General features: G+C 39.3%; 1 protein-coding gene across 4 annotated transcripts in view; it reads left to right on the top strand.

Annotated features, from left to right (window-relative positions):
- Positions 1 to 27,090, top strand: part of DPH5 (diphthamide biosynthesis 5) — a 37,961-nt gene extending 10,871 nt beyond the window's left edge. For all 4 annotated transcript variants that reach the window (XM_081324159.1, XM_081324160.1, XM_081324162.1 and 1 more), the window contains exons 5-8: positions 15,429 to 15,549; positions 21,721 to 21,760; positions 23,911 to 24,014; positions 25,735 to 27,090. In XM_081324159.1, the coding sequence (XP_081180285.1) occupies positions 15,429 to 15,549; positions 21,721 to 21,760; positions 23,911 to 24,014; positions 25,735 to 25,940 (471 nt within the window). In that variant the 3' untranslated portion in view covers positions 25,941 to 27,090. The remainder of the gene's footprint in view (positions 1 to 15,428; positions 15,550 to 21,720; positions 21,761 to 23,910; positions 24,015 to 25,734) is intronic.
- Positions 27,091 to 27,460: the final 370 nt, after the last annotated feature.

Raw genomic sequence — 27,460 nt, 5'->3', positions numbered from 1 at the left:
AACAGTAAAGTGTTCCTTTTTTTCGCCCCTAATGGATAAAATAAGAATGGGTGGTGCTTTTTCCCATAGACCTTGGGAAAACTCATAATCTAAAGATCACATAATCTAAAACATATAACCCTAATATTGGATCAGTGTATTTTTCCTTTTGTTTTATTTCTATTTTATATACCTCTTTTCTGTGATATATGTTGCTACTAACACTTTCTTTTTCACTGCACTAAACAGACTCATTATCAGAACTATGAATGTATATCTCTAATAAGGGGATGGTATAAGGCAGGGGTAGGCAACCTTGGCTCTTTTATGACTCGTGGACTTCAACTCCCAGAATTCCTGAGTCAGCCATGCTGAGGGGAAAGAGAGAGGTTTCCAAGTTGAGCCATGCTGGCTCAGGAATTCTGGGAGTTGAAGTCCACAAGTCATAAAAGAGCCAAGGTTGCCTACCCCTGGTATAAGGTATTCCTTGTCTTATGATCACAAATGAGATCAGAATTTACGTTGCTAAGCAAGGCGGTTGTTAAGTGACTTGTGCCTGATTTTATGATCTTTTTGCCACAGTTATTAAGCTAATCATTGCTGTTAAGTGTACAACACAGCATGAATCTAGCTCCACCCAATGACTTAGTCAGAAGTCAGCTGGAAAAGTCACAAATAGCAATCACACAACTCTGGAACACAGCAATCAATATGCCAATTGCCAATTTTGATCATGCGATCACAGGGATGCTGCTACGGTTGTAAGTGTAAGGACCAGTCATAGTCAGTTTTTCAGTGTTGTTGTACATTTGAATGGTTACTAAGTGAATGATTGTGTGTCGAGGACTACCTGTGCTTCAGATCCAAAACAAAGGATGCTTGAGGGGGACATGAATGTACATACTGCTATCCTTAGCGACTCTTTAAAGAAATGTCATCTCATTATATTAAGGGCTTGCCCATAGAGCACCCACTCTCTTTCTGAGGCATCTTGATATGCCTTTGTCAAGGGTAGTCGGTAGTCGGTTTATGCTCATCACCCCAGATTTGATGGGAAGTACCCCAATCTGATGCCTTTGGGGTGTTTTCCCATACAGATAGTCCTTAACTTACAATACATTGCTTAGCAACTGTTCAAAGTTACAACTGAACACCCCCCACAAAAAAAAGATACTTGCAATCCAATTACGAAGATCTAATCTGCAGGCCACTTCCCACATTTTGGATGCTGGGCAACCAGCCCATATTTATGTTCTCAGCATCCCACTGTCATATGACCAAAATTTACAGTGTTGTTTTTTTTCTTTGAAAAGTGGCGGTAATTTCCAGTTTGGGGCAAAAATGCCCTAAAGTGACAATGTGTTCACTTAATGACTGCATTCACTTAACAATCATGGTGATTAACTTGCAAAAAAGTTCGTAAAATCAGGTCACATAATCACCTGCTTTACGACCATCATGACTTGCAGCCATAATGGGCAGGCTCTGTTATGGTCATAAGTAAAGGACTATCAGTAATCATATAGTGAATATGGTTAAGTTGGCAAAAGCTGATGCAGCTATTAGAATCTAGATAATGATGGGGGAAAACAGAGCCCTAAAGAAAATAACTTTGCTAAGTGAAATAGTTGCACTGCTTTAGTGCTGGAAATAATTATTTGACCTATTCTGGTGTAACCCTCTTAGGGCTTTCCTTAAAATAGGATATCTAGAACTATGGCATCCAGCATGGCACCTGCTTTCCTAGTGATATAAAAGGGAAATCCAGGTGTTCCAATATGTAGCTGCAAAACAGGGAGGGAATTCAAGACCTGACCTAGGTATGAAAGCCAGTTGGGTGACTTCGAGCCAGTCACTTTCTCTCAGCCCAACTCACCTTACAGAATTGTTGTTGTGGGGGGAAATAGGAGGAGGAAGTTGTGTTGGATATATTCCCCGCCTTTTGTTATTTGTAAGAATAATAACAAAAGCAGGATAGAAATAAGGGCCCACATTTTAGGAGATTGAAAAATATCCCAAGATTTTGGCAGTTTCCCCCCAGATGGCTGTGTTAAATCAAAATTTCAGACAACTTCTGTCAGTCTTTGCAAGATTAAAATATAATAAATTCTTGTTATAATTTACCAATGCATATGTACTTTGCAAGTATAGATGCAAAATTAGATCAGCATTTTCCAAACTCTTTCTTTTTTCATTGAAATTACTAATTCCGCTGTCATGTATTTTACCATTATCTTATAAGATCAATATATATTGCAATGTAGTTTACAATTTTATAAATAAATTTCTCATTTACTTGGCCAGCGGTTCAAGATAAAGAAGGGGGGGAAACCTCTTTGATCTGTGCCTAATTTATTAATGCTTAATTTATTGATGGAATTGTCAGAAACTAGCAAAGGTTTGTAATTAAAACAGCTTTTAAAATGGATTAAAAGAAACTAGTCAGAAAGATCTTAGTTATAATGGCAAACTCAAGATGCCGATTGTTTCTAGAAGTCTCCCTTTTTGAATCACACATGGCCAATAAAGAATATTCTATTCTGTTCTGTTCTGTTCTGTTCTATTCTATTCTATTCTATTCTATTCTATTCTATTCTCCTGCCTTCATTAATTTTACAAATAACTCAAGGTGATAAATATATCCAATACACCTTCCTCCTCCTATTTTCGCCACAACAACAACCCTGTTAGGTGGCAAGACACTCTCTCAGCCCAACATCACCCAATTGGGTTTACATGGTAAAGGGGGACTTAAACTCACGGTCTCCTGCTTTCTAGCCTGATGCCTTAATTACTAGACCAAACTGGCTGTCCTTAATCGTAGTTGGCAACATGTAAGTTTAAATAAAAAAGAAACATCAAAAGAACTCCGATCATTTCAGACCTTTGACCATTTTGGCTGGGGATTAAGAGAGTGGGAGTCCAACAAAACTTGGAGAGCCATGTGTTCCTCACTCCATCTTTTTTGCACTTCCCAGAATAAGAGCTTGTGACTGTATGTGCTTGTATTGAAGACTGGTCTTGATGCAGAGGCTCATACTTCAGTAATGAAAAACAGGAAACACCTTTACCTTAAAAAAACAAAAAGCTTACAGAGGGTGCACTGAAGCCTATGATGTAATTCTGCCTTGTCGGAGAGCAGCAGATGTCTAAGCAAATGACATTCTGAGTTCCAGTTTTAACAGTTTTGCCAACATGACTAGCGTTGGGGGAAGCCAGTTTGAAGCCAGTTGCACAGGAGCCATAAAGGGGGGGGGATACCTTGTGCATCATGAGTACTTGAGAGTGGCAGCTATTACAGCTAGTCCTCACTTGATGACAGGTCATTTAGCAACCATTTGAAGTTGTGATGGACCCCTCAAAATGTATTTATGACCTAGTTCCAAAGTTCCGACAGCCTCAGACACCCTGCTTGGCATTTTCTGCTGCTTTTCGGCACTTGTTTCCAGCAAAAAAAGTGCCCATTGGGTAAAATGAATTTGTTTAACAATTGCTGCAAAAATGGTGGTAAAAATCAAGGGGTGGTGATATGGTGACCCATTCAATAACTGTCTTGATATACAAGCATGATTCTAGGCTCAGATACAGTTGTAACTTGTATGCAGAGACAAAAAAGTGTCTTATATACCGAAAAACATGCTGCAATATATATCTTTATGGTTGACAATACAGGATTTTCAAATGAGATGGGATGAACACATTTTAATCTCATGACTTTCTGTCATTATCTGTGCAAAATAACATAAAAAAAGCTTTTGGTATTGTAGAGTCAAGGTCAAGGAGTTTAGCTTTGAACTTAGCAAAAGAAAACCACATGTTAATTCCTTCATACATGTTCCACTTGTCGATTAAAACAGGGCTTTTCAACCAGTGGTACGGGTACCACCTGTGGTACATTGGCACCTGGCAGGTGGTACACGACCATGCTAGAAAAGTGGTAGCGGGAGGGTGAGGGTAAATGAGCTGAACCAGTGGCAGCACCGCACAAGCCTGAGCGAGAGACGGCTAGAGCTGCAGGGCTGTCAGGGCTCAGTGGAAGCGCCAGGATCAGCGCCAGGCTCCAGCTGGAGCTCGGTGCTGAACCTGGCGCTTCTGAGCCCAGAAGAAGCACTGATCAGCTGGAATGTTGCAGCATCTCCAGGGTCCTGTGATTTACATTCAGATGCTTGGCAACTGATTTATATTTATGATGGTCATAGTGTCCCAGGGTCATGTTTAAGTGACCAAAACCTGCTGCAACCACCCAGCAGAAGGGGGGAATAAAAACCAAACACCCCAACCCCAACCCCGCTGCCAATCCTCAACAGAAATGTTCACAACAATGAAAACCTCGGACAGGAGGAAGAGCGCCACCAAGCAAGCAGGCAGGTGTCTTGCTCGGCTGTGGCTTGCGGAGCACTTTTTTCAGTGCCATTGTAACTTTGAACAGTCACTAAGTGAACTGTTGTAAGTTGAGGACTACCTGTACTTCATCACTTTTTTTCTTTTCTTTTTTTTTTGTCATCAAGTTTTTGACACCTTGCTAAGCGACTGGTAGTACTCGGATGTTGCCATATCCTAAAAGTGGTACAATGGGTGAAAAGGTTGAAAAGCCCTGGATTAAAAGACCAAGTTAACATTATGTATGTTATACACAGTTGAACCTTGCTGGTAATTCTCATCTGATGACTATTTATTCACTTAAAGGTATCAAGAAAAGTTTAGGATAGTTCTTTCTCTGTGAGTTCACATTTGTTTTTATAGGAGATCTCATTAAAAATTTCAACTCTCCCCTTTGGATATAATGAAGGTCCCATTAACGTTTTCACAAAAATCATTCACCTATTTGATTTAGGTATTGTGATCTGATTAGGTGGAGCGTGATGGGGTTTCTTCTCCAAATTCTTGTGCCTATGTCAGTTGACAGTATTTTACAATAATCCAGTGGGTGGGAATGTTTTAGTGCCAGGCACAATTGGAAGTATCTGATCTCTTTGGAGAGCAGATACCAGTATCTGCTTTTATCTCTTTCTTTGCAACAGACTGACAATCATTTCTCTGTTTGTTCCTAAGTACTTACAGATTGCTGTAAACCTCTGTTTATTTATGGAATGACATACTGGTACATATCTTGTTTTCTTGACCTCTAATCAGGAGTTAGATTAATTCCCAGAATTCTCATGCTGGGAAACAACAATCTAGATAATTAAAAACTAAATTATCTAGATGGTTGTTGTTCCCCAGCATGGGAGTTCTGGGAATTGAATCCAGAGCTGGCAAGGTTGACAAACACTGTTTTTGACCCTCACTGAAAATGGGAACCATGAATGCTTAAGATGACCTGGAAAAATGCACTGACCATTCTTACAGCTTAATGCAGCAACCATGCTGGGAAAGGATGCTGCAAAAATACTTGCTTTTGAAAGGTTACTTCATGATTTCTGTCAAGCTATTGCATTATGGCATGTGAATATACATCCTTTCCTCCCCCCCCCCCCCAATTTCTGGTTTTAAAATGTCAGAGCAGAGTTGAGAAGGGCATAGTTATTTCTGAAAACTTTTTTAATGGCTGTTTTGGAGTGATATTTGGGCTTAAGCAATCATGGATAGGAGACCACAACACAGTTTAATTTCTACATTTGCTATGAGAACAGATGTTACATAAACCTGTGGCTGATCCTAGCATTGGCAGCCCTATATGTGTTGTTTTTTTATTCCTCTACAAAACATTTATCTGGTTGCAAAGGTGTAGAGTACGTATCAGTGTCATTCAAGCTTGACAACTTTAAGATAAGTGGGACTTAATTCCCAGAATTACGCATCTTAAAAACTGCCAAGTTTGAAAAACATTGATCTAGGGTTCAGGGCTGTCTCAGTTGTTTTGAATGCCCGTTTCTGTATCCTCACAAATGGGTTGTGATGTTGATTCATATGACATAGTAGCAGGCATGACACCTCCTTCCCAGTGGTGGGATTCAAATATGTGAACAGTCGGTTCTCCGTGTGGATGCTGCTTCCGGACGTCCATTCTGGGCCTGAGCAACAAAAAAGTAGCTACCGTTTCTGCCGAAGTGGTGCGAACCGGCTGAATCCCACCACTGCTCCTTCCCCTATCCTGGCCCTGTGTCCTCTTTTATCTTTCAACATTTTATCTCTCCCTTTTTTTCATTGCTCCACTTGCCAGCTTGAAGAAATCAAAATTGCTTGCAAAGATGCAGGAATGTATAACCGTATGGATAGCATATGAGGATTGTTTCATCATAGTAAATGCATCTTTTATTCCACATGTATCCTATTCTACATTTCAGTCAGGATGAGGCAATTTTTCCAGCTGGTAAATGCACTTAAATTGCAAGGGGACACTTGACGCTGTCACAAATGAGCTGTCACATGAGGATGTGGCCAGTGCCAGAAAGCCCATTTACCAGATGGAAAGCTGGCGATGTGGCTCCCTGCTAACTTTCAAGTGAAATACTTGCTTCAGCCACTTCCGTATTTATTTTCTATATCTGTCTCTGTGTGAGATTCAAGGGTATTCTTGTAAAGAAAAGTGAATTTAGTAATGGGCATTTTGCCATTAGCCAGTTTTCCAGACACATGCTGTACTAAAAGTTAAAAGATAAGGTAAGAAAAGGTAAGGTAAGGTAGCCTTTATTGTCTTTTTTTACTGTGAGCACACTGTCACACGTTAAAAATGAAATTCTGTTGCCTACTCTCAAAAGAAAGTATACATCTACCCGTACACATATATACACATACCCCCCCACACACACATATATAAATCATTATTTAATATATTTCATTACAAATTGAAAAGAAGCCAAAATATAGGTATTATTAAAATAGAGAATTATTTTGAATAGAAAACTGTGAACAACAAGCAAGCAGGACATTCCCTCATCTGTTTTCCTTCCTTCCTTTATTCGTTTATTAAATTTATATGCCACCATCTCACTGTCTGAGGCGATATATCGTAGGCTTTAAATCTCTCCCACTTTAGCAGGTGAAATCTAGGCTGAATTCCACCTTCTCTCTATGTTATGATATCTAACCTCTCTCCATCAATCATTCCTCAGATGTTATCTGAAGGATCATCATACAGTTTGCAGAAGCAAAACCAAGATGTTTCTTAATTTAGTGACACCTGAATTCCTTTCCGAAAATAGAAGCAATTTATGCATCTTAAATGCCCAACTCAACTCAGATCTCATAATTACTCTGTACTGAAACCTACTCTTTCACTGCTTCAATCTCCAGCGGCAAAGCTGCCTGTGCAAAAAATTCATACCCTGTTTCTAACAAATTCTGTGGGTTTGGCATCCTTCCAGCGGAGTTCTGCATGAGCAGTCACCAAGAACATCTATTGAGGCTTTACTTTTTAGATAGCTTTTGACAGACACAAATGGGATCCTTTTAGTTTCATCTGGTTGCAGAATTAGTGGTTTAGATGTGCCCACCCATGGTAAAAGCTGGTAACGAAGGACAGTTTTTACAGCTATTGCAGGAAACATTGTTTTTTACAGTATGTTTCTAGGAACAAATGCATGCAACATAGGGAAGGGCACTTGGATGCACATGTCTAGAAAATCTAATGGGCCAGTTATACAACCTTGGCCGTACAATGCTTCCTGCAATATATGGAATATGTGGAAAGCCAGAAGTAAACAACTGAGAATTAAGCTTCCTGACATCAGCTTTTTGAATACGAAAGTATTTACAATCCTACCTGAAAATGTGAGTAATTATGTGCTATCAAGTCATTGTTGTCTCTTGGTGACGATGTAGACAGATTTTCTCCGTGACAACCATCTGCAAATTAGGGACATCTTAAAATTGTCTACTGATAAAAAAAATCAGAGCTCAATTCGATCTGGAAATTAAAACGACTGGTTGCAAAAGAAGACAGATCTTGCATCCTAGGAGTAATAAACTGAAGAGAAACTCCTAAACAAAGACAACAGCTACAGAGCTAAAATGCTGCCTGTTGTCTTTTACCTGGTTTTACAGGTCCAAAATTATATCAATATATCAGGGAGCAATTCAGGTTTACTGGATAAAATGCTACTTCAACTGAATGCAGTTGAATGTGTAGCATCGGTGACCTTATTGGAACAAAACTGTAGCTGAGATCCCCATTTTCCATGCATTCAGTTCATTTTTTTTTCCTCTTTGCCCTTCTGCTGTGGAATTTCAAGTGCTGAAGTATCTATTTCCATCAAAAAGTTGACTCCAAAGCTCTACACTGTCAAGTTCTATTTGAAGAGTTTTGTGAGGAGTTTTTAACTATTCTGTGAAGTACATTAGGATTAAATTTGTGCAGAAATCATCATAGCTGAGACAGTATTTGAACCCCCTATCTATATATAAAATACGGTTGTTTCCCTATAAGACTCTTAGACTAGAGCTTGAGTAATTTAATCCCTGAAGAATTGTTCCCATTATAGTATCATACAGTGTAAGCCCTATGATGTAAACCAGACCAGGAACAGTCTCCATGAAAGCCTAAATCTACTCTTAATAAGATGAGCCACTGTAACAGAATTTTGCAAGTCTGATTATGTTTTGCCTTGCTCCTTTCTTACACTCACTCTCTGAATTGCAAACAGGGAGGGGTCAATCCAAAAAGTTTAAACATTTCTTCTTATTGGTTTGGACTCAAGCTATATTTAACTCCTTGTTGCTTTGTTAAAGAGTTGCTTGACAGGTCAGTGAAATGGATGACATATAAATTTAACTATTTATTTAAATAACTTAGTAAAAAAGATCATTCCTCTCTACATCAAGGTCGTAGTCTTTCTACATGTGGTCACTATATATTCACATAGGTGATTTGAAGAAGAACATGAGGTAGCACACTGAAAGAGAGAAAGAGATTCATATTAATAGCATAATCCAACATATTCAGTGGGACTTCTCTGAAAATATATCCAGACTGTGGTTATGTTTGCTTCCCTGTTACTCTCTGGTAGATTAAAAACCCAGCAGGCCATTCTGGTGTAGGGCCATGGGATACAACCTAAATTTACCTTGCAGGTATGGTCCCTACAGGCGGAAAGAATACCTGAGTAGAACATCTAGCTCAAACAATAACTCTTCTACATTCTTTGCATGATTGATCTTGCTTAACCAGATGATTGGGGTTTTTTTGGTGTCTTTGAATCTCCTGGCAACTGCCCAGACTAGCTCCTATAGAGTTTTTCTATCCTTTCTTGAAGACCTCAAGCCGTTCCATTGGTTAATTGCTCTCCATGTCAGGAAATTTCTCCTTAGTTCCAAGTTAGATCTCTCTTCAGTTCCACCGGTCACTTCTTGCCTTGCCTTGCCTTGATGCCTAAGATAGGCTTAGAACTTGTGGTTTCTAGCCTGGTACCTAACCACTCCACCAAGCTAGCTCTTGCTGAAGTGTATTGTTTAAGAATGTACAGTTCTTTTCCGTCATTGTCTTTGATTCGTTTTACTGGATTGCACTGTAACTCTTACATCTATCAACTTTGGACAGTTCTCCTATTTTCATTTTCATTTTCCTTTCCACTCTAATTCGCTGCCCATATATTTGGGCCACGTATTCAAAATGTGCTAATTTCTTCCTTACCAATTGAGCTAGGTGTAGAGAAGAGTTGCATAAATCCCAACGATAAATCGGCTTCTAAAAAGGCATCCAGCTACACTTACAGTAGGGTAGGGGAAGCAAAACCAAGTATTTTGAGAGACAATGAAGAGTTAAAATTTGCAGTTTGACCTCCCCCCCCCACAAACTTAAGTAAGTTTTGGTTTTTTTCCTCAAGTTCCCGGCAGGGCAATTTTGGTTGTGAAACGCAAAACCTGGATTGCTCACTCTCGTTTGACTTACCCAAGTGTAGCATTTAAAATACCAAGAACCATCAGCGGAGCACTCTGTTCTAGCAGTGTGAATGAAGCAAAGTATTTTGTGCAAAACTCAAGGCGACTGGCTCATTACAAGGCAAAAGGAGGGGGTGAAAGTGTTTGAGGGTAGCGGGTTGTATATCTTCCAGGCAACAGTGGTTGGGCTGCATTGTGGCTGCAGTGGATAAGGCCTCAAACAAAGGAGTTAGGCCTGAAGGCAAAAGTGGCCCCGCCTCCTTTCATCCCAGCTCATCCATCCATTCTCACTTCCATTCAATTCCTCTCTCCCGGTTCCTGTCTCCCTCTACGCAATCCCCTTATTCTCTGTTGCCAGGAGGAAAAGCAAGAGTGTTGCCAAGAATGCGCAGGAAGCCACACACCTGGGGACCGCTCTTGAGTCTGCAGAGCTGTTATTCAGCAATGCTTCAAGTAGCACGCATGGGCTGTCTGTAGGAAGCAACACCTTCCAACTCAGTGGTGTTTTTCTCCTAGACTTGCTGTCCCTCCTTGGAACTGTTCAAGGAGGGGCCACCTGGAGGAAGCCTGCAGACCAGCTTTCCCAGATCACTGCTTGATAGCTGTAAATCCAAGATCACATGGTGTGGCCTTTTCTAACTCTGTTTTAGCATTGCAAGAGTTAAACCAGTATTCTCTATACGAAGTATAGCCCTCCGATATTTTTGTTTTTAAAAAATGTTGTTTAACGAAACCAAAGAGAGAAAAAACAAAGCAGTAACAGAAAGAAAAAGGGGTGTGTGTGTGTGTGTGTGTATGTGTGTGTGTGTTTGTGTGAAATATATATTGTAAGACTTTCTAGGCAAACATGCCCAGGCTTGTAAAGCTTTCCATATAAGATGATATTTTGTTGTTGTAATTGTCTATACATAATTTGAGTTTGTAAACAACTTATTCACAAATGGCGAACAACATCGTGTCTTCAATCTATGGATACAGGAAGCCCTCAATTTACAACCATTCGCTTACCAAACCATTTGAAATTACAGCAGCACGGGGGGGAAAAAACTTAATTAAGACTGCTCTTCATGTTTACAACCGTTGCAGCATCACCATGATCATGTGATCAAAATTTGGGTGCTTGGCAACCGGTACATATTTATGATGGTTGCAGCATCCCAGGGTCCTGTGATCTTCATTTGCAACCTTCCCAGCTGGCTTTTTACCAGCAAAGTTAACAAGGAAAGCTGGATTCGCTTAACAACCTTCTCTCTAAACCAGGGGTCTTCAAACTTGGCCCTTTTATGACTTGTGGACTTCAGTTCCCAGAATTCCTCAGCCAGGCTGGCTGAGGAATTCTTGAAGTCCACAAATCATAAAAGGGCTAAGTTTGAAGACCCCTGCTCTAAACCCAATTATTTTCCCAAATCCTAAGAACTTTGGCCCATTGCAAAAACGTGCTCTTCAAATAAGTGTCCTTCCGTTCTCTTCTCAAGCATGGCTTGTCCAGTAACCACATCTTGGTCTTCTTGCAGAAAGCAAGGATTTTTACCTTGCATAGTTTTAATATCTTAAAAATATTAATTATTTTTTAATAATTTCAATAATTATTTTAATTATTTTTCTATTTGTCTTTTATCCGTAGGCAGCCGGGAGTACCCTTATAGAGGAGATGGGCTGCATAAGGGAGGGAGGGAGGAATGTTTCAATATCTTAATAATACTAATTATTTTTAATAATTTAATTATTTTAATTATTTTTCTATTTGTCTTTTATCCGTAGGCAGCCCTGAATCCCCTTATAGAGGAGATGGGCTGCATAAAGGATGGATGATGGAGCAAATTTGAGCTGTAAAAATGTGATAAAATTAGGGCAGTGAAACCTTCCTACAGGGCCAATTCAGGACAGATAGCCTTCGACTTATCACCACAGTTGTGGCTGAAACCTCCATTGCTAACTGAGGCAGTTGTGAAGCGAGCCACACCTGCTTTTATGATCCGTTTTTGCCACGGTGGTTAAGCGAATCACCCCGGTTCTTAAACAAATCTGACTCACCCCCCCCCCCCCCCCCGTTGACTTTGCTTGTCAGAACCCAGCTGGGAAGATTGCAGAGATCAGCTGGCCCCCAGAATGCTGCAACTACCATAAACTCATGCTGATTGCCAAACGCCCCAAATTTTGATCACATGGCCCTGAGGAGGCTGCATCAGGATGGTCATTAAATGAATGGTTGTAAATTGAGGACTGCCTGTATTGTCTCCTGGGTACAGAAGGAGTGTTGCCTCTTCCATAAGAGTTTTGCATACCGTAGGTTTTTCTGTTTGAGCGGCATCTTCTTGTTCCTGGCCGTTGCAATGAGGGTTCCTTCGTGCATTATGATATCCCCTTGCATAGCGAAAGAGTTGTCACTTGAATGCCAGTTCAGACGCAGGACTTTGCCCTTGCTTTTCCATCCGTATGGCCACTTCTACTTCTTCTTTGAATTATTGCCATCCGGCAGATGGTACAGGATAATAAAAACAAAGATAAATAGGCTGAAAAATAAGTTTTTAATCCCAGAGCTGTAACCATATTAAATGCTACTGTATAGTTGCAACATTGAAGTCCGATATTAGGAGCAGCACAATGGTGAATAGAATGTGAAGGATGTGTAATATAATGTATGTTCTTATTTGTGGTTTTTTACTTGTGTGTAGACAGCACTTAATTTTGTTGTGAGTTACACAATGGCAATAAAGATATTCTATTCTATTCCCTCCAACACCCTTTTAATCCTTTTAATATTTTAATGGCTGGAAAATTTATGTTATGTTTAGATTCTACAGTGTTTATATTATTGTTATTTCAGTTTATATCTTCTTATTTTATCATGCTTTTCATAAGGTGTCTGAGATATGGGAGCCAATATTATTTAAATAAACAGATAAAATAAATGAATATTACTAATAAGCATCCTGTATTATAACCCTGTGTGTATAGATTGCAGGTTTGTTTCCTAATAATGGCTTAGTGATTAGATGTATTTTAAAACTTGAATTGCACAATGAGTGGTACAGATCCACCTTTTTAAACAAGGCAGATTTCCCCATGTTAAATTCAAAGCCTGTGATGCAAGCCAGTGTACTTGCATAGCCTGTTAGTAGTTACTCAGTGCCTGTTTTAGAACTTATTCCATCTTAAAATTCACTCAGTTGCTTTTTTAAAATATAATTTTACTAAGAATTTTAATTTTTAATCCCTTTATAAGGAATGGAATATGGGATAAAGAATTATTAAGAGTTAATTTGTATTGGTTTTTACTAATTACAATAGTAAAAGCAAAACAGAGTAAATTTAGAGAAAGAAAATATAATGGAAAGAAAGAATAAAAAGTGCAGGGAAAAAGCAAATGAAGGAAGAAAAAGAAAATGAAGAATAAAGAAAAAGAAAAGAAATATATAAGGAAGTGATTTGCAACCTTGACCACAAGTATAAACAAACTTTATAACGCTTCAGATCCTTAGTCAGATATCTCTTCATCCCATATCCCATTTCTTATTTTAACCTTGATCAAGTAAACCAATTTTATATTTTTCCTTTTACTTCTCACTGTCTGAATCTTTAATTCAATCAAATATGGGATTTGATTTATTTACAATTCTTTGTTATCCCATTGCATAGATTTTCCAAGGCTTTAAGAAACCTCTTTTGTAAATCCAACAAGAAAACATTATCCAGGTCATTCTGTGTTTATCATTTATGTTTAATTTTTAAAAGTTCAGCAAAGTTTGTATATCTAGTAAAGTGCCCTTTTCCAAATCATTCTCTTAGATTGTCATTTGTAGTTCTACATTCCATACTTTTATCTTCTCAGATAAAATTTGTTCCACATCTGTCACTCCTTTGTTAACATTTTTTAATAGATAGTCTATCTGTAAAAGCATCTTCATGAACTGACAGTGTTGATATTGTAATCACTAACCTTTGGTTACATTTTTCAAATATCTCCTTTAAAATTTCTGATAACATTTAGTGTCATTTTGCAAGTCCCAGTATTAACTGACATCATCTTTGTATTGTTTTTCTTCTGCTTAAAATCTTTAGTCCCCTCTAGTGTCCAGTTTCTAAAATCATCATTTATCTTTTATTATGACTTGCAATAACCAAGATACCATTTCCCACAAGAAGTTGTTTAGTTTTTGTACTTAATTCCAGCATCTTTCAGTAAAAGCCAATATTATAATTTATCTGGGTACTTACTCCATTTGATCCATTCTTGGATCAAAAACTTTCTTAGCTCTTTGCTGTTTATTTCAAAGTCTGTAAACTCTTCAACTTGTAATTAAGTTTTCTTTTCTTCGGAGTTGAAGATAAATTCAGCCTATGGAGACTTTTCAACTTTGTCCTTTTGAAGGTCTCTTAATAGTTTTAAGATGGATAGCAGGCATTTTCTGAAAGGGATTAAAAAATGAAGTTTGCAACTTCCAGTTGCCCTCCGGGTGAGATTCAAGGTGCTGGTGATGACCTATAAAGCCCTAAATGGCTTGGGTCCGGGATATTTGAGGGAACACCTACTGCTGGCATCAAGTTCCCTTTGTCCTGTGCGCTCCCACTTGGAGGGCCTTCTCAGGGTGCCGCCTGTAAAAGACTGCCGGCGGATAACACCCAGGGGGAGGGCCTTCTCAGTGGGTGCGCCTGCCCTGTGGAACCAGCTGCCCGTGGAGCTTAGGACTGCCTCCGACCTTCGATCATTCTGCCGGGACCTGAAGACCTGGCTCTTTGAGCTTTCCGGCCTAGGCTGAGAGGTTTTTTCTTTCTTTCTTTTTTTTCCCCTTAGGGATCAAATTTAATTATTTTAACTGTTTTTAACTCTTGTATTGTATTGATGTTTTTAAATGCTTTGTAAACCGCCCTGAGTCCTACGGGAAAAGGGCGGTATATAAATTCAATAAACTTAAACTTAAACTTAAATGTTTTTTTTAAAAAAGACTCCAGTGTAATTGCAAGCAAAATGGTGGATCCCATCATCTCCCAGTGCTCAAAACCATGGAAAATCTAAGGAACTGATCTACCCACCGGTGCCTGGTCTTTGCCATGGTCGTCAATGCCGCTTTTGCAGAGCTGACTTCTGTTTGCCATATTTCCTCTGGAGGTTCCACTTAGTCACTAATTTTTGATGGGACTTAAAAACCAATAGCATCTAGTATAGCAGTTCCTTCTTTTTCTCTATAGGAAAACCGTGCGAGATTGGTTGAGCTGAGACATTAGTGACTGGCCCAGAGTCATCCACAAAGGCTGATTGTCTGAGAATAGATTTGAGCCTAATTCTCTCTGGTCCTAATCCAAACTACTGCTACTGCTGCTGGTACTAATCCAAACAACTACTTTGCATTAAGTTATACCATTTCAAAATAGAAAGAATAGGCCAAGAAGAAATTGGAGCACTTCCAGGACATGTGTAGGAGCAATTATCAAAAACATCTCTGGCCAATGTACTTCATTTGGTTCCACTCGTTGTCTTTTGACATGTAAAAATAACTATAATTCAATGATTCTCGTACGTTTGAAGAGTCCCACAACACTGAATGTTTATAACCAGTTTTTGTATTACTTTATGGTTTGCAGTATAATGGTGATTACAGATTTTTCTTTCCTCTCTCCCTCCTTCACAGCTCTATAACTTTGGAGAAACAGTTTCTATTGTATTCTGGACAGACAGGTGGAAGCCTGAGAGTTTTTTTGACAAAATTATCAAAAACAGAAAAAATGGGATGCACACTCTGTGCTTACTTGGTAAGAAACATTTGCACCTGGAGTTTGTCTGTCTGTCTGTCTGTCTCTCTTTCTCTCTCTCTCTGAAACCATTGTGAGATTTCAATTCAAGCAATTGTTGGATGTCTTTTTAAATTGCTCATACTGTATATCACTCAGAATTTTTTGCATTACACGTTTGTCATAAATATGCTATCCATTATCGTGCTTCATTAGTGCGAACTCCTGCATTTTTGTGAATAATTGAATAATTCATTCTTTCTGATCAAACGAGAAGCATCAAATTGTAGACAAAAGTGAAATGGAGAAAGGGATGAGCATCTTTTTCCATGCATGGCTGCTGCCTATGCTAATATATTGCTTAGTTGCTTATGTTCTTCAAATGAAAAGACTTGCAAAGTAAAAAACAAAATAAAAAAACAACCCAATAAGAAATAAAAAGAAAAAAACTCAGGAAGGAGAGGAAAAGGAAGCCTCCCCCCGATTACCCCCCCCCCCCAAAAAAAAAGTGTCATTGTGATGGTGAAAGAGTCCTTCTATGGTGATCCAGCTCTATTTAGCCAGTGAAGGAATCCTCAGGGTTCTCGTAAGAGCAATCCCAACTTTCACTGGATCTTGAAGAAATATTAGTTAATCAAAACATAGTAATGATACAACTATTAAAGAAAGCAACTTTAGTAAATAGATCCTATGGATCAGTTTTTAACCTCGTAATAGGTCTTATAGGCTGTGTTCACATGGCGTAAACATTTCAGCTGAACATTGCTTACAATATTTATTAATTTATTTTATTTAGAAGCCATGTGACTCCACAATAAGTCCAAGTGATTTAAATTTTTAAAAGGATAGAAATTAATCAGGAAAAAAATGTATATGGCCAGGCAGACCATAGATCACAAAACACAAGCGGACTTCCTAAGATGTGGGAGAACAGCCACATTTTGAAAGATATCCAGAACATCTCCCAAGAGGGAGCCACTTGGATCTCTGGGCAGATATTATTCCAAATTTGACCACCTTTATCCCATCATAGAATTTAGTACAAAGGTGCCAAAAAATATATGTTATTGCCAGTCTACATGTATCCCCATCCTTTGCGAGCACTGTTTTAAAAGAAAAATCCAAATTCATATATCAGTGATTCCTAGATTAACAACACTGATTTACGCTTGAATATATCTAATACATCTGCAATTTTTTTGTGGGGGGGGGATGTACTATATTTGTGATACTAGAAGGAAAGTATTGTATTTGTTTGTTTTTTTATCTAAGCAAGCCAGTCATCTTTTTATTCACTGAAAAATATGAGCCAAAAATAGCATTTGCCTAGCCTTCCTCTTATATTTGCCCCAGGGCAGAATTTATTTCAGGCTTTTTTCTTTCCTTTATGGAAATATGCATCTAAAGTTTAGTAGAATAGGGTGGGGAAAGGGTTATTGCTAGACTTACATAATCTAAATTAGCCTGTATCAGTTGCAGTGTTCTCTTAACATTTGGAAGAAGTAGAAGTCTAAGTCTCCCCACCCACTAAATCCCTAATTTTAAGAAAAGCTGCAGTGAAATTGGAGTCTGAATAATAACTGAATATTGCAGAGTCAGGAGTTTTAAATTGCCCCAGAATTACACTATAAGAAGTCTTAAATTACAGTCAAGAGGGTCACACAAACGTGCTACCTAATAATGGTATTAGGGAGCTGATCCTAGAGTGTCTAAAAGAAATGTTTAAAATAAAGTTTTAGCAAGGCCATCCCTTCACTGGGATTGCTAAGCTACTTACTGATCCTGCTTCTGAGTTTTAACAGTAATATATAGAGAGAGACAAGTGTCATCTACTATAGAGGGAGAACAAAATTGCTCATTGTTTCTGATATTTGTGTAATTTTATTAAAACTATCAATGACTTGGTCTGCAAAAAAAGGAAGCAGCCCAGTGGATTTTGTAACTAGGCATGATTTTTTTAAAAAAAAATTGTAGCAGACTTTTCAGACAAAATTAGATTTAACATGTAAGTGAGAGACATTCTACAGAGCCAAACACACATGGAATTGTTATCAGATGGAAATTGGACTGATGTCATTAGCTCATTTGGTGTTCTTTAAATATTTGGGTTGATTTAACTGTAGCCTTTTCAGGAATCGTAGGTTGGTGGTGAGTTCTTGCTAGCAACTAGTCTTACGACCTCAGTTGCTTTTCTTGATTACAAGCCAGGAGTTCCACCATAATATCCCAAAACCTCTAAGTCCAAAGACAATTTCTCTGCATGTTTTGGAAAAAACTGAACATGATTGCTGCAGAAATTGGTCTGGAGATAATTTATACATTGTGGAATTGACTGGAATTGTTCCTCAATTATTGAAGTGCTGCAACAGCCATATAACTATTTCAACTGCGCAGATGTTGGCCATTTGGCATTTTCCGAGAGCTAGAGAGATTTAAAATGGCATTTCTTCCCTATCATTAATGCTGAATGAAAGAAGAGGTTGTGTTTTCTGTATACATAATCTTGTCAGATGTTTTGGACAATGCTCTGCCCAGCACATCTCTCTTCCTTGATACTTCCATTCCCAGTTTCCTTCCATTTTCTCAGCTACATGACTTCTTTCCTGGTGCCCTCAGGTACATCAAATTTAGATTCCCATAAGCCTCAACACAAGCCTCTATTTGAACTATAGTCCAGTCATTCAAAGGGCAAAAAATTAGGGAAGATTGAATCTGTCCATTGGATACAGTTTGTTTTTCATACATACATACACACAACTCACACATACGCACACCTTTTCAGTTCAAAAAAATATTGAGGAAAATTACTCAAGCATTTTATTAATTATCTTTCCACATTATGCTAAGCCACTCTAGGATATCCATTTGTAAATAAATCATGATTGGCTGGGTTCACATAAAGTGCTCAGCTGCAAGCCTGGTGTGCACAATACAGTTGCTTGGCCCACACATCAAGATCTAAATGTATTCTGGCTTAGCTTAGTGTATGAATATGGTCATTGATTAATTCACTTTATCATAGCAAAAGTTCCATGTCAGGAATGTTGATATGTGAAGACGTGTGAACAGCTGGTTAAAAATTAAAGTGCAATTATGAAGTCATTGGCTGTGTGTGGAAAATGAATTAGATCCAGAGTTTAAATGACTAGAGTGAAATAAACACTGGATAAAAATGGAACTAAAATACAAAGAGAGGGCAATTTGATTCTTACAGAAAACAAACAAACAAACAAACTTGGAATTTTCTTTTATTTATTATGTGTTTACCATCACATCACATAACTTTGGATGAGTCACAGTAAAAATCCATAAAACAAGTCCAGTAATCTCACTCAGAAGCAATTGGATAAAGCTACCATAAATAGCCCATTATAATACAGCACCACACAGTGCTGCTTTAAAGACTGCCTTCTTTAAATCGGGGAGGAGGAGCCTGGAGTAGCCATTCCAAGGGGGGAGGGGCGGAATGAGACCACTGAGCAAATCTGTTCTTACCCTACTTGGAGTGGGGGAGCCAGAAGCATTCTCTCTCTGATTGGAGTGCAGAGATTAGGCAGGCTCAGGTGGAAGGAGACAATCCCTAAGATAGCTAAGAGTTGAGTCCAGAGGGTTGTAGATGTTAATACCTGTTGGGAAACTCCCAGCCAGGCAGAGAGGAGGGGTCAAGCAGGGAACTAGCCTTGAGTCCTTGCACAGCCATAAAAGGCACAAGTTCCAAGTGGTTTGGGGAGACTCATAGATTATACATAGGTAAAAGTAAAGGTTCCCCTGCACATGCGTGCTAGTCGTTTCCAACTCTAGGGGCCGGTGCTCATCTCCGTTTCAAAGCCGAAGAGCCAGCGTTTGTCCGAGGACACCTCCGTGGTCATGTGGCTGGCATGACTAGACGCCAGAGGCGCACGGAACGCTGTTACCTTCCAACCGTAGTGGTCCCTATTTTTCTACTTGCATTTTTACGTGCTTTCGAACTGCTAGGTTGGCAGAAGCTGGGATGAGTAACAGGTGCTCACTCTGTTACGCAGCACTCGGGATTTGACCCGCCAAACTGCCGATCTTCTGATCGATAAGCTCAGCATCCTAACCCACTGAGCCACCGCGTCCCTGGACTATACATAGAACACAATAAGGTTGCTGACTTGAACCCCTCACAAGCGGATCTGGTTGCTTGCTCCTGATAATACCCGCCCTTTGAATTAGATTCATAAATGATTGGAGGCCAATGCAGTATCTACAGTTCCAGTTTTTATCCTGCTAATGTGGCTTGCACTGGCCAAGAAGCAGGCAGCTGATAGAAACAAAACAATACTTATATTTGCATCCATGGCTCCTCCTCATCCATACTGCTTATGCTTAATAGGGTATTAAATGCAGTGACTAATGATCTGAAGGAAGTATGACACCCAATATGTTTTCCTACTGGAAGATAAGATGAAAAACCTCAAGTATGTTATTGATGGATTCAACCTTAAATCCTATAAACACACATTTGGTTCCAGATGGTACAGCTTGAACTTATTAACGCTGCTGTCTACCTAACAGACTTCAATTAAGATTGGTAGTTAGGTCTAATGCAAAAAAAGAAATCTTTTTAATTATGAAAAATGGACTGTGTCTTACACGCCGAGTTATATACTAGCAGCAATTCATCCCCTAAGAGTAATCCTTATGAAGCCAATCCAAACACATAAGGATGTGTCAATGTCCATCCCAGTATTGGAAGAAGTCTGAGGAAAAAAGCCTAGCAAAAGCATCTCCAAAAGACAGAATCTGCTCATTACTATAGAATGCTTGGAGAGCCCCCTAAACAGATAACTGGGAAGGAGGAGAAAAAAATTAGAACTCCTTTGAGGAACTGATTGACATTGCCTGGGATCCTGAATACCAAGCAGTTTGTGAAAATCACTGCTTGTTATGTATTAATATCGAGTAGAGATATTCTGGAATTATTTTTGCAAAAGAGTTTTTGGAGGGGAGATTAATTAATGAATAGCCAGTTTGGTCTGGTAATTAAGGTGCTGGTCTAGAAACCAGGAGACTGTGAGTTCTAGTCCTGCCTTAGCCATGAAAGCTGGCTGGGTGACTTTGGGCCAGTCTCTCAGCCCAGCCCACCTCACCTCACAGTGATTTTGTGGTGGGGAAAATAGCAGGTGGAAAGAATATTGCTATGTTTGCCACCTTGAGTTATTTATAAAAATAATAAATGTAAGGTATAAATAAATTCCTTTCACCTCACATACATACAGTACATTCTAGAGCAGCCCAAAGACAATGAATATTTATTTATTTATTTATTTATTTATTTATTTATTTATTTATTTATTTTATTATATTATATTTCTATACCGCCCTTCTCCCGAAGGACTCAGGGCGGTGTACAGGGCAATAAATACAAAAACAGAATACAAAAGTTAAAAGCGATTAAATAAATGCCCAAGGTTAAAACAATAATTAAGACGTATTAAAACCCCAACCCTAACCCATCAGACCAGGTCAGATTGCTCAAATAGATACGTTTTTAGATCGCGCCGGAAGGAGCGAAGGTCGGGGGCCATCCGGAGCTCAACCGGCAAGCGGTTCCATAGGTCTGGCGCGCCCACAGAGAACGCTCTCCCCCTGGGGGCCACCAATCGACATTCTTTGATCGGAGGCACCCTGAGGAGGCCCTCTCTGTGGGAGCGCACTGGACGGAGGGATGTTGACGCCGGCCGCAGGTGTTGCCGTAGGTAATCCGGACCCATGCCATGTAGGGCTTTGTAAGTCATTACTAACACCTTGAATCTCACCCGGAGGGCAACTGGCAGCCAATGCAGCTCGCGGAGCAAAGGTGTAACATGGGAGTATCGGGAAACCCCCAGCACAACTCGCACGGCTGCATTCTGCACCAGTTGGAGTCTCCGAGTGGACTTCAAGGGCAGCCCCATATGTTACGCAGCAACAAAATGCTAACCATGGATTGGACAATACAATACAGCAATGAATATAATGGTCCTGGCTAGCTGGAATTAGTCCTATTTTTTAAAAAAAATACTTTTGGGGAACAGAGTTTGTAGGATCATACGTGCAGAAATGGGTTCGAGAGGACAGTCTATGGGCATATTTCTGTATCATGTGCAGGGAAAAAAATAAATTTTGAGTCTTAATAGTTTTTATAAAAATGAATTTCCAGTGTATGACACTTACATTTTTCTGCAGACATTAAAGTAAAAGAGCAGTCAATGGAGAATCTCATGAGGTAAGTTGTGTTGCTATGTATTGATTATCAGCATGTGGCAGTGAATAGTGTGTAGATCGTTTAGCACTTGAAAGTTGAATAACTATTATAGAGTCTGTAGGACTGCACACATACACAATTAATGCAGGAGATGGAAAGGAATTGTGATCATTCATACTCTGGGTTATGGGACAGATTAATAGTGAAGTTAAGTCATAACTGAAGTCTGCTGGAATCTTCTCAAGTGTATTTCTACAAGTATTAGGTTTAAATATTTGTAGGGAATCTGGAATAAATATGCACCCAGACCTTACCTTTGAATGAATTTTTTTAAAGATCCTGAAATTGGTTGCAGATATGTTTTTCTCATCAGCTGAATGCAGTTGAAAGCTTTGTGCAATCACAAACAATGCTGCAATCAATTCTCAGCTTCCCTGAAATGCAGAGGCCTGACTTCTGGTTGCATCCATTCCCAGGAGGCTTGCCACAGCTTTCAACAGTAGCCAATTTAGTTGTCTTCACAACAGCATGACCACATTGTAGGATGAAACACCATCTACTTCAGGAAGCCTCACCAGAAGTTGGTGTCCAAGAGACAGTACCGTTGGCTTTCATAACATCTAGTTGGATAGGGTCTTAAGGAATATTGAGTCCAACTCTTGCACTGTGCAAGATACACTAATCACTTCTGACAGACGACTGTTCCGTCTCTTTTTGAAGACCTCCAGTGGAAAATTGCTCATCACAATCAGGGAGTTCCTCCAGATAACTAGGCCAGACATTTCTCCTTGTGTTAAAGTACTTTTAAAGTCTTGTACTAGCTGGAATTGGAGGTATCACTTGCCCTTTGCTTCAGGCAATAAAATGTCATTGGCCAAACCTTTTTTAATCATCCTTTTTCTATTAAAGATAAACTGCTTCATAAGCAAATTTAATTTATATTGTATTTAACATGTATTAGCTGTCTCTCACTTTAAAAAAGTGAGCAGAGCAATATTAGCTCTGATCCAAGTCATTTTATCTGCGGTATAATATTTTCCCATTCCCAGTTGTTCAGTATTTCTAATCTGGGTGGATCAGTCTGCATCCTTAATCTCTTTGCCAGCTCATCTTATGGAACAGTTGACAGTTTCTGGACACATCCTTACTTTGGTTTAGCTTCATATTCATATGGACTGACAATCTTGGGGGAAGATTTATTTTGGAACTTCTTCATAACTCTGCTTGGCCAAGTCCAGGGTTGGCAAACTTTGCTGAAAACAACTCTTGAACACTGGATTTGAGGGTCTATAATTATGCAACTCTAGAGTATATGGTAGAAAAATACAGGCTTTCCTTTCAACTTGGCATGAATAGCACAGTCAATGATGCAGGGGAAGTAACACCACTTTTGAGGGGGGTTGAGGAATAGCCATGGCTGGGATTGTACTGGAAGAGTAAACATATGGCACCTCTTTTAGAAGGGGAGAATACATTCAACTGAATCACGCAGGCTGTAATTCCTTGGTTAAAAGCTTCAAAACAGCCACAGAACTGCCTTAGGATGATTTCTGTCCCCAGTGACATAAACATTGGATGCAGCTTTTAATGCACACCTACAGCTAGGCCAGTGAAGAGAAGAGTATATCAATATGTTTTCGTCTGCTGAATTTACAGCTTTTCAGTTGTTAGTGTGGGGAGCCAACCCAGCCTAAGTCTTGTGTTTAACCAACATGTTAGTGTGGGGAGCCTTGGTGGAGCAGTGGGCTAATGCCTCCTTAAGTAACACCAGCTGCCTGCAATTAGTGCAGGTTCGAGTCCCACCAGGCTCAAGGTTGACTCAGCCTTCCATCCTTCCGAGGTAGGTAAAATGAGGACCCAGATTGTTGGGGGCAATTAAGCTGACTTTGTAATAATGCCGCTTAGGGGGTGTGTGAAAGCCCTAATAAGCAGGCATATACATAGAATGAAGGCTACTGCTAAGCACATTGGTTTGTGCTTAAATTGTAAGCCACCCTGAGTCTTCAGAGAAGGGCGGGATATAAATGGGATTAAAAAAAATTTAAAAAATTGTTGAACAAAAGGCAGGGTGCAGACCAACTGGTACAAATGTCAGTTTGTTGTGCTCATGAATCCAAAATGACTTGGATGTATGAGCTCCTCGTTTTGACATTGTCAATTTTCTCCAACAGGGGAAAGAAAATCTTTGAGCCGCCACGCTACATGACTGTGAATCAAGCAGCTGAGCAACTTCTTGCCGTTGTCCAGAATCGCCGGCTAGAGGGCCAAGAGCCAGGTATATCTGTCTGTCCTTCTTCCAAATTCAAGAACTCTTATGCTAACATGGAGTTGGACCATCCTGAACTTGGCAAGATACAGCTTGCATGGAAACCAGAGTTTTACACTGGTTCATCATCATGTAGTGTACATCACTGGTCTGGAAGGACATATTTGAAGGCCGCAGAATGTTGGCGGAAACACAATCCAGCCACAAGTTCAATGACCCAGTTTTTTAAAAAAAAAAAACATTCCATATGGATATATTTCAGAATGAATCACATTAATTTTAATCATTTCCCACGCTCATAAGAAATTATGCATTTCCTTCATTTAGTGTTTGAGATTCTACTTGCCACAAAATGTCCCAAATGCAGAGTAGGAAAGCACTTTTAATAAAAACAAATTAAATATTACAGTCCTCAATCAGCACAAATAAAAATATGTATAGCAAAACTTGACTTCTTGTATTGAACTAACCATTTGACATTGCATGAAAGAATATAACCCAAAGTTGTTCTCTGTTGGTAAAACATTTCTATGTTGTAGAAAAAGAAACCTCAGAAGTAAATTGATCTTGGTTTGATCCTCAAGCATTTTAATTGTAAAATTGAAGGTCAGGGATGGAGAAACCAAGGATGCACTATGACTCCCATCATCCTGGTCATGATCCAGTCATGCTCAGTGGGCATGCCAGGAATTGAAATTCAGCAGCTTCTGACTGGCTGGAGATTTCTCATCCTAGCTTTAAGGTTTAAAATAACTGTATTGTAAAGTAGGGGTGTCCAACCTTGGCCACTTTAAGACTTGTGGACTTCAACTCCCAGAATTCCCCAGCTAGCCATACTGGCTAAGGAATTCTAGGAGCTGAAGTCCACAAGTCTTAAAAGTTTCCACCGTTGGACACCCATGTAGTAAAGCTTCTAGTTCTTCAGTGTTTGATCCCAGTAATTTATAGCAAACAGGCCATGGATACTTGCTTTTCCTACAAAGGCAAGATCCTAGCTCAGATACACTATTTATCAAAAGCAAACCTGGAAAACACAGTTTATTACTATGAAACAAAGGAACATCAAACAAGAATTAGGGTTAAGGAGAACTTTAACCACAATTTAATTCATCATCTTGATTCAAATAACATAAAGCAAAACGTAATCCAATTTACTGTGTTATGCAAGTTATGGTTAGTGAAAACAACCTTCCCCATCTAAACAGCAAGGAAAATAAGAGGGGGGGGGAGTAAAAATGACTCCCAGCAAACTCTCCTTCGTCTTCTCTGGTTACAGAAGCTTTTTTCCAGATATGAAACCCTGTCCACAGATATTTCAGAAATGCTTTTCCTTGTATTTTCACTTTTATATTTTTTTAGAAAATTCCTCAGTAACTAGGAATAGCATCTAGTCTTTCTGGTGGGCTATATTCACTTAAATAACTGCATGACTGATAACCTACCTAATTATTAAACTTGAAGTTCAGATTCCTGCTAGATCACCATATTTCCTGTGCCTGATCTTTACGCATTTTGCCACATCCTATTACGAGGCAGTGTTACAGGTATTGCTCCAATTTTCAGAGAAGTGATTGTAGATTCCGAAACCTTGAGAAGGTTTCCCGGCGTCGGTATAGGATGACGTAACTTCGAAGGAAAGGAGGGAAAATCACTTTCTCTTTGGATTTGCTGCAGGAATCGAGATTTTTAAAGCAGATTTCCCTAAATCATTGTCCTTTGTTTTTTGCAGAAGTAACCGAAAACACTATCTGTGTAGGCTTAGCAAGAATTGGTGCACTGGATCAGAAGATTGCATCAGGGACTCTACAGGATATGAGTACAGTGGCCCTCGGCGATCCTCTGCACTCTATGATCATCACTGGAATATTGCATCCCTTGGAAGTAGACATGCTTAAATTATTTGCAGTAGATAAATCCATCTTTGAACACCACTGAATTAGGAACTCTTTGTGCCTTACTGGGAACAGAAGCTGATAAATTCCTTGTTGGCAACAGACTACTGTGCAAAGAAGTCAACAGATAGCAAGCCCAACTGTGATTCCTTTGTGGCTCAGGCTCACCGCATACAATTTGTAAATGTTCCGTTACTTGACAGAAGTAAAATAAAAATTGAGAGCATTGTATTGATTCCACCTGTATGGCAGGTGATGGGAAAACCCTCAGTATGGCAAAAGAGAAAATTCCAAAGATGAAATATAGCACTTGGCTAGGATGGCTAATGGTTTTCAATGTTAGACTTTCAAAACAAAAACAAAAAATATTTCTATCTTGCTGAGGATATCCCAAGGAAGTAAACCTGGGCCTAAACTGTAACATTTCCAACTGCGGATAATAACAACAGTAGCAGTAGATAAAAGTTTGAATTGAACTTAAACCACTAGCTTTTGCTGAGCACTCTTATAAGGCTGTCAGATCAAAGAGACTTAAGGAAATTTACAATTAAAAATTCAGTAAAAAAAAACAAATACAGGAAATAAGCAGTGCTTTGAGGAAGTCCAAAAACCCAGTTTCAGCCCTTTTTCAGTGACAGGACAAGGCACCTCAACCCACGGCCTGATCGAAGTTCAGCATTTTCAGTAGCAGAGTAGGAATGGTATTCTAGCAAGTAGGAGTCATGACAGAGAAGACAGGAATTTGGGATCTCTCAAATGACACGGAAAGCAGCTTCTTACAGAATGGGCAGAAGAAATCGGGGAAAGTTAGTCCCACAAATAATCTAATCTTGAACCAGGAAGGGCTTTATGGATGATAGGGTGCTTGCTCACAGAGCAGAGTCATCACACAAGTGAGATGGGCAGCACTATCAGTCTTACTAAATAAATAATTACTTGTACATGCTGGACCAACTGTACTTTCCAAGTGGTCTTCCAAGTGCAGTCCTACATGGACCACATTATAGAAATCCAAATAAAAGGTAACTAAGCTGCGAGTAATCATGAGACTGGTCTCTCAGCCCAGGAAAGGGTTCAATTGGCACATACAATGAATCCATGCAGTGCTTTTTTTGTAAAAGAAAAAGGTGCTGGAACTCACACATGTCATACAACCCGCCTTGCCTACCCTACAAGGTTCCATCCAAAAAAGGTGCCGGAACTCCGTTCTGAGCGTTCTATGAGGAAAAAAAGCCCTGAATCCATGTAAAAAGGTCTCCGCTTCCTTTCTTCAAACAAGTAATAGGAAAGTGGGCCATGCACTGGCTGTATGGAGATGGGAGATTTTTGGACTAAATCCATGCAAATAATTCCTTGCAGAGAAAAATAATGTCTCTGCAGAAGCTGCGTTAGAATTGCAGATCTACAGCAATTCTGTGGAGAGGGTCTTGGGGACCCCATCAGTATATGCAGCCAATGGTTCATAATTCTCACGCAGCTCTCCTTGATTCCTTTTTTCTTTAAGCTCTTTTTACAGCATGTCCTTTCAAAAATGAAGAGGCTATGTCCTTCCAAATGAAATGG

The sequence above is a fragment of the Vipera berus genome (genome assembly GCF_964194415.1).
Source record: "Vipera berus genome assembly, chromosome: 3".
Lineage (NCBI taxonomy): Eukaryota > Metazoa > Chordata > Lepidosauria > Squamata > Viperidae > Vipera > Vipera berus.
The sequence above is the reverse complement of the archived record's forward strand: the minus strand, read 5'-3'. Positions and strand labels throughout refer to the sequence as shown.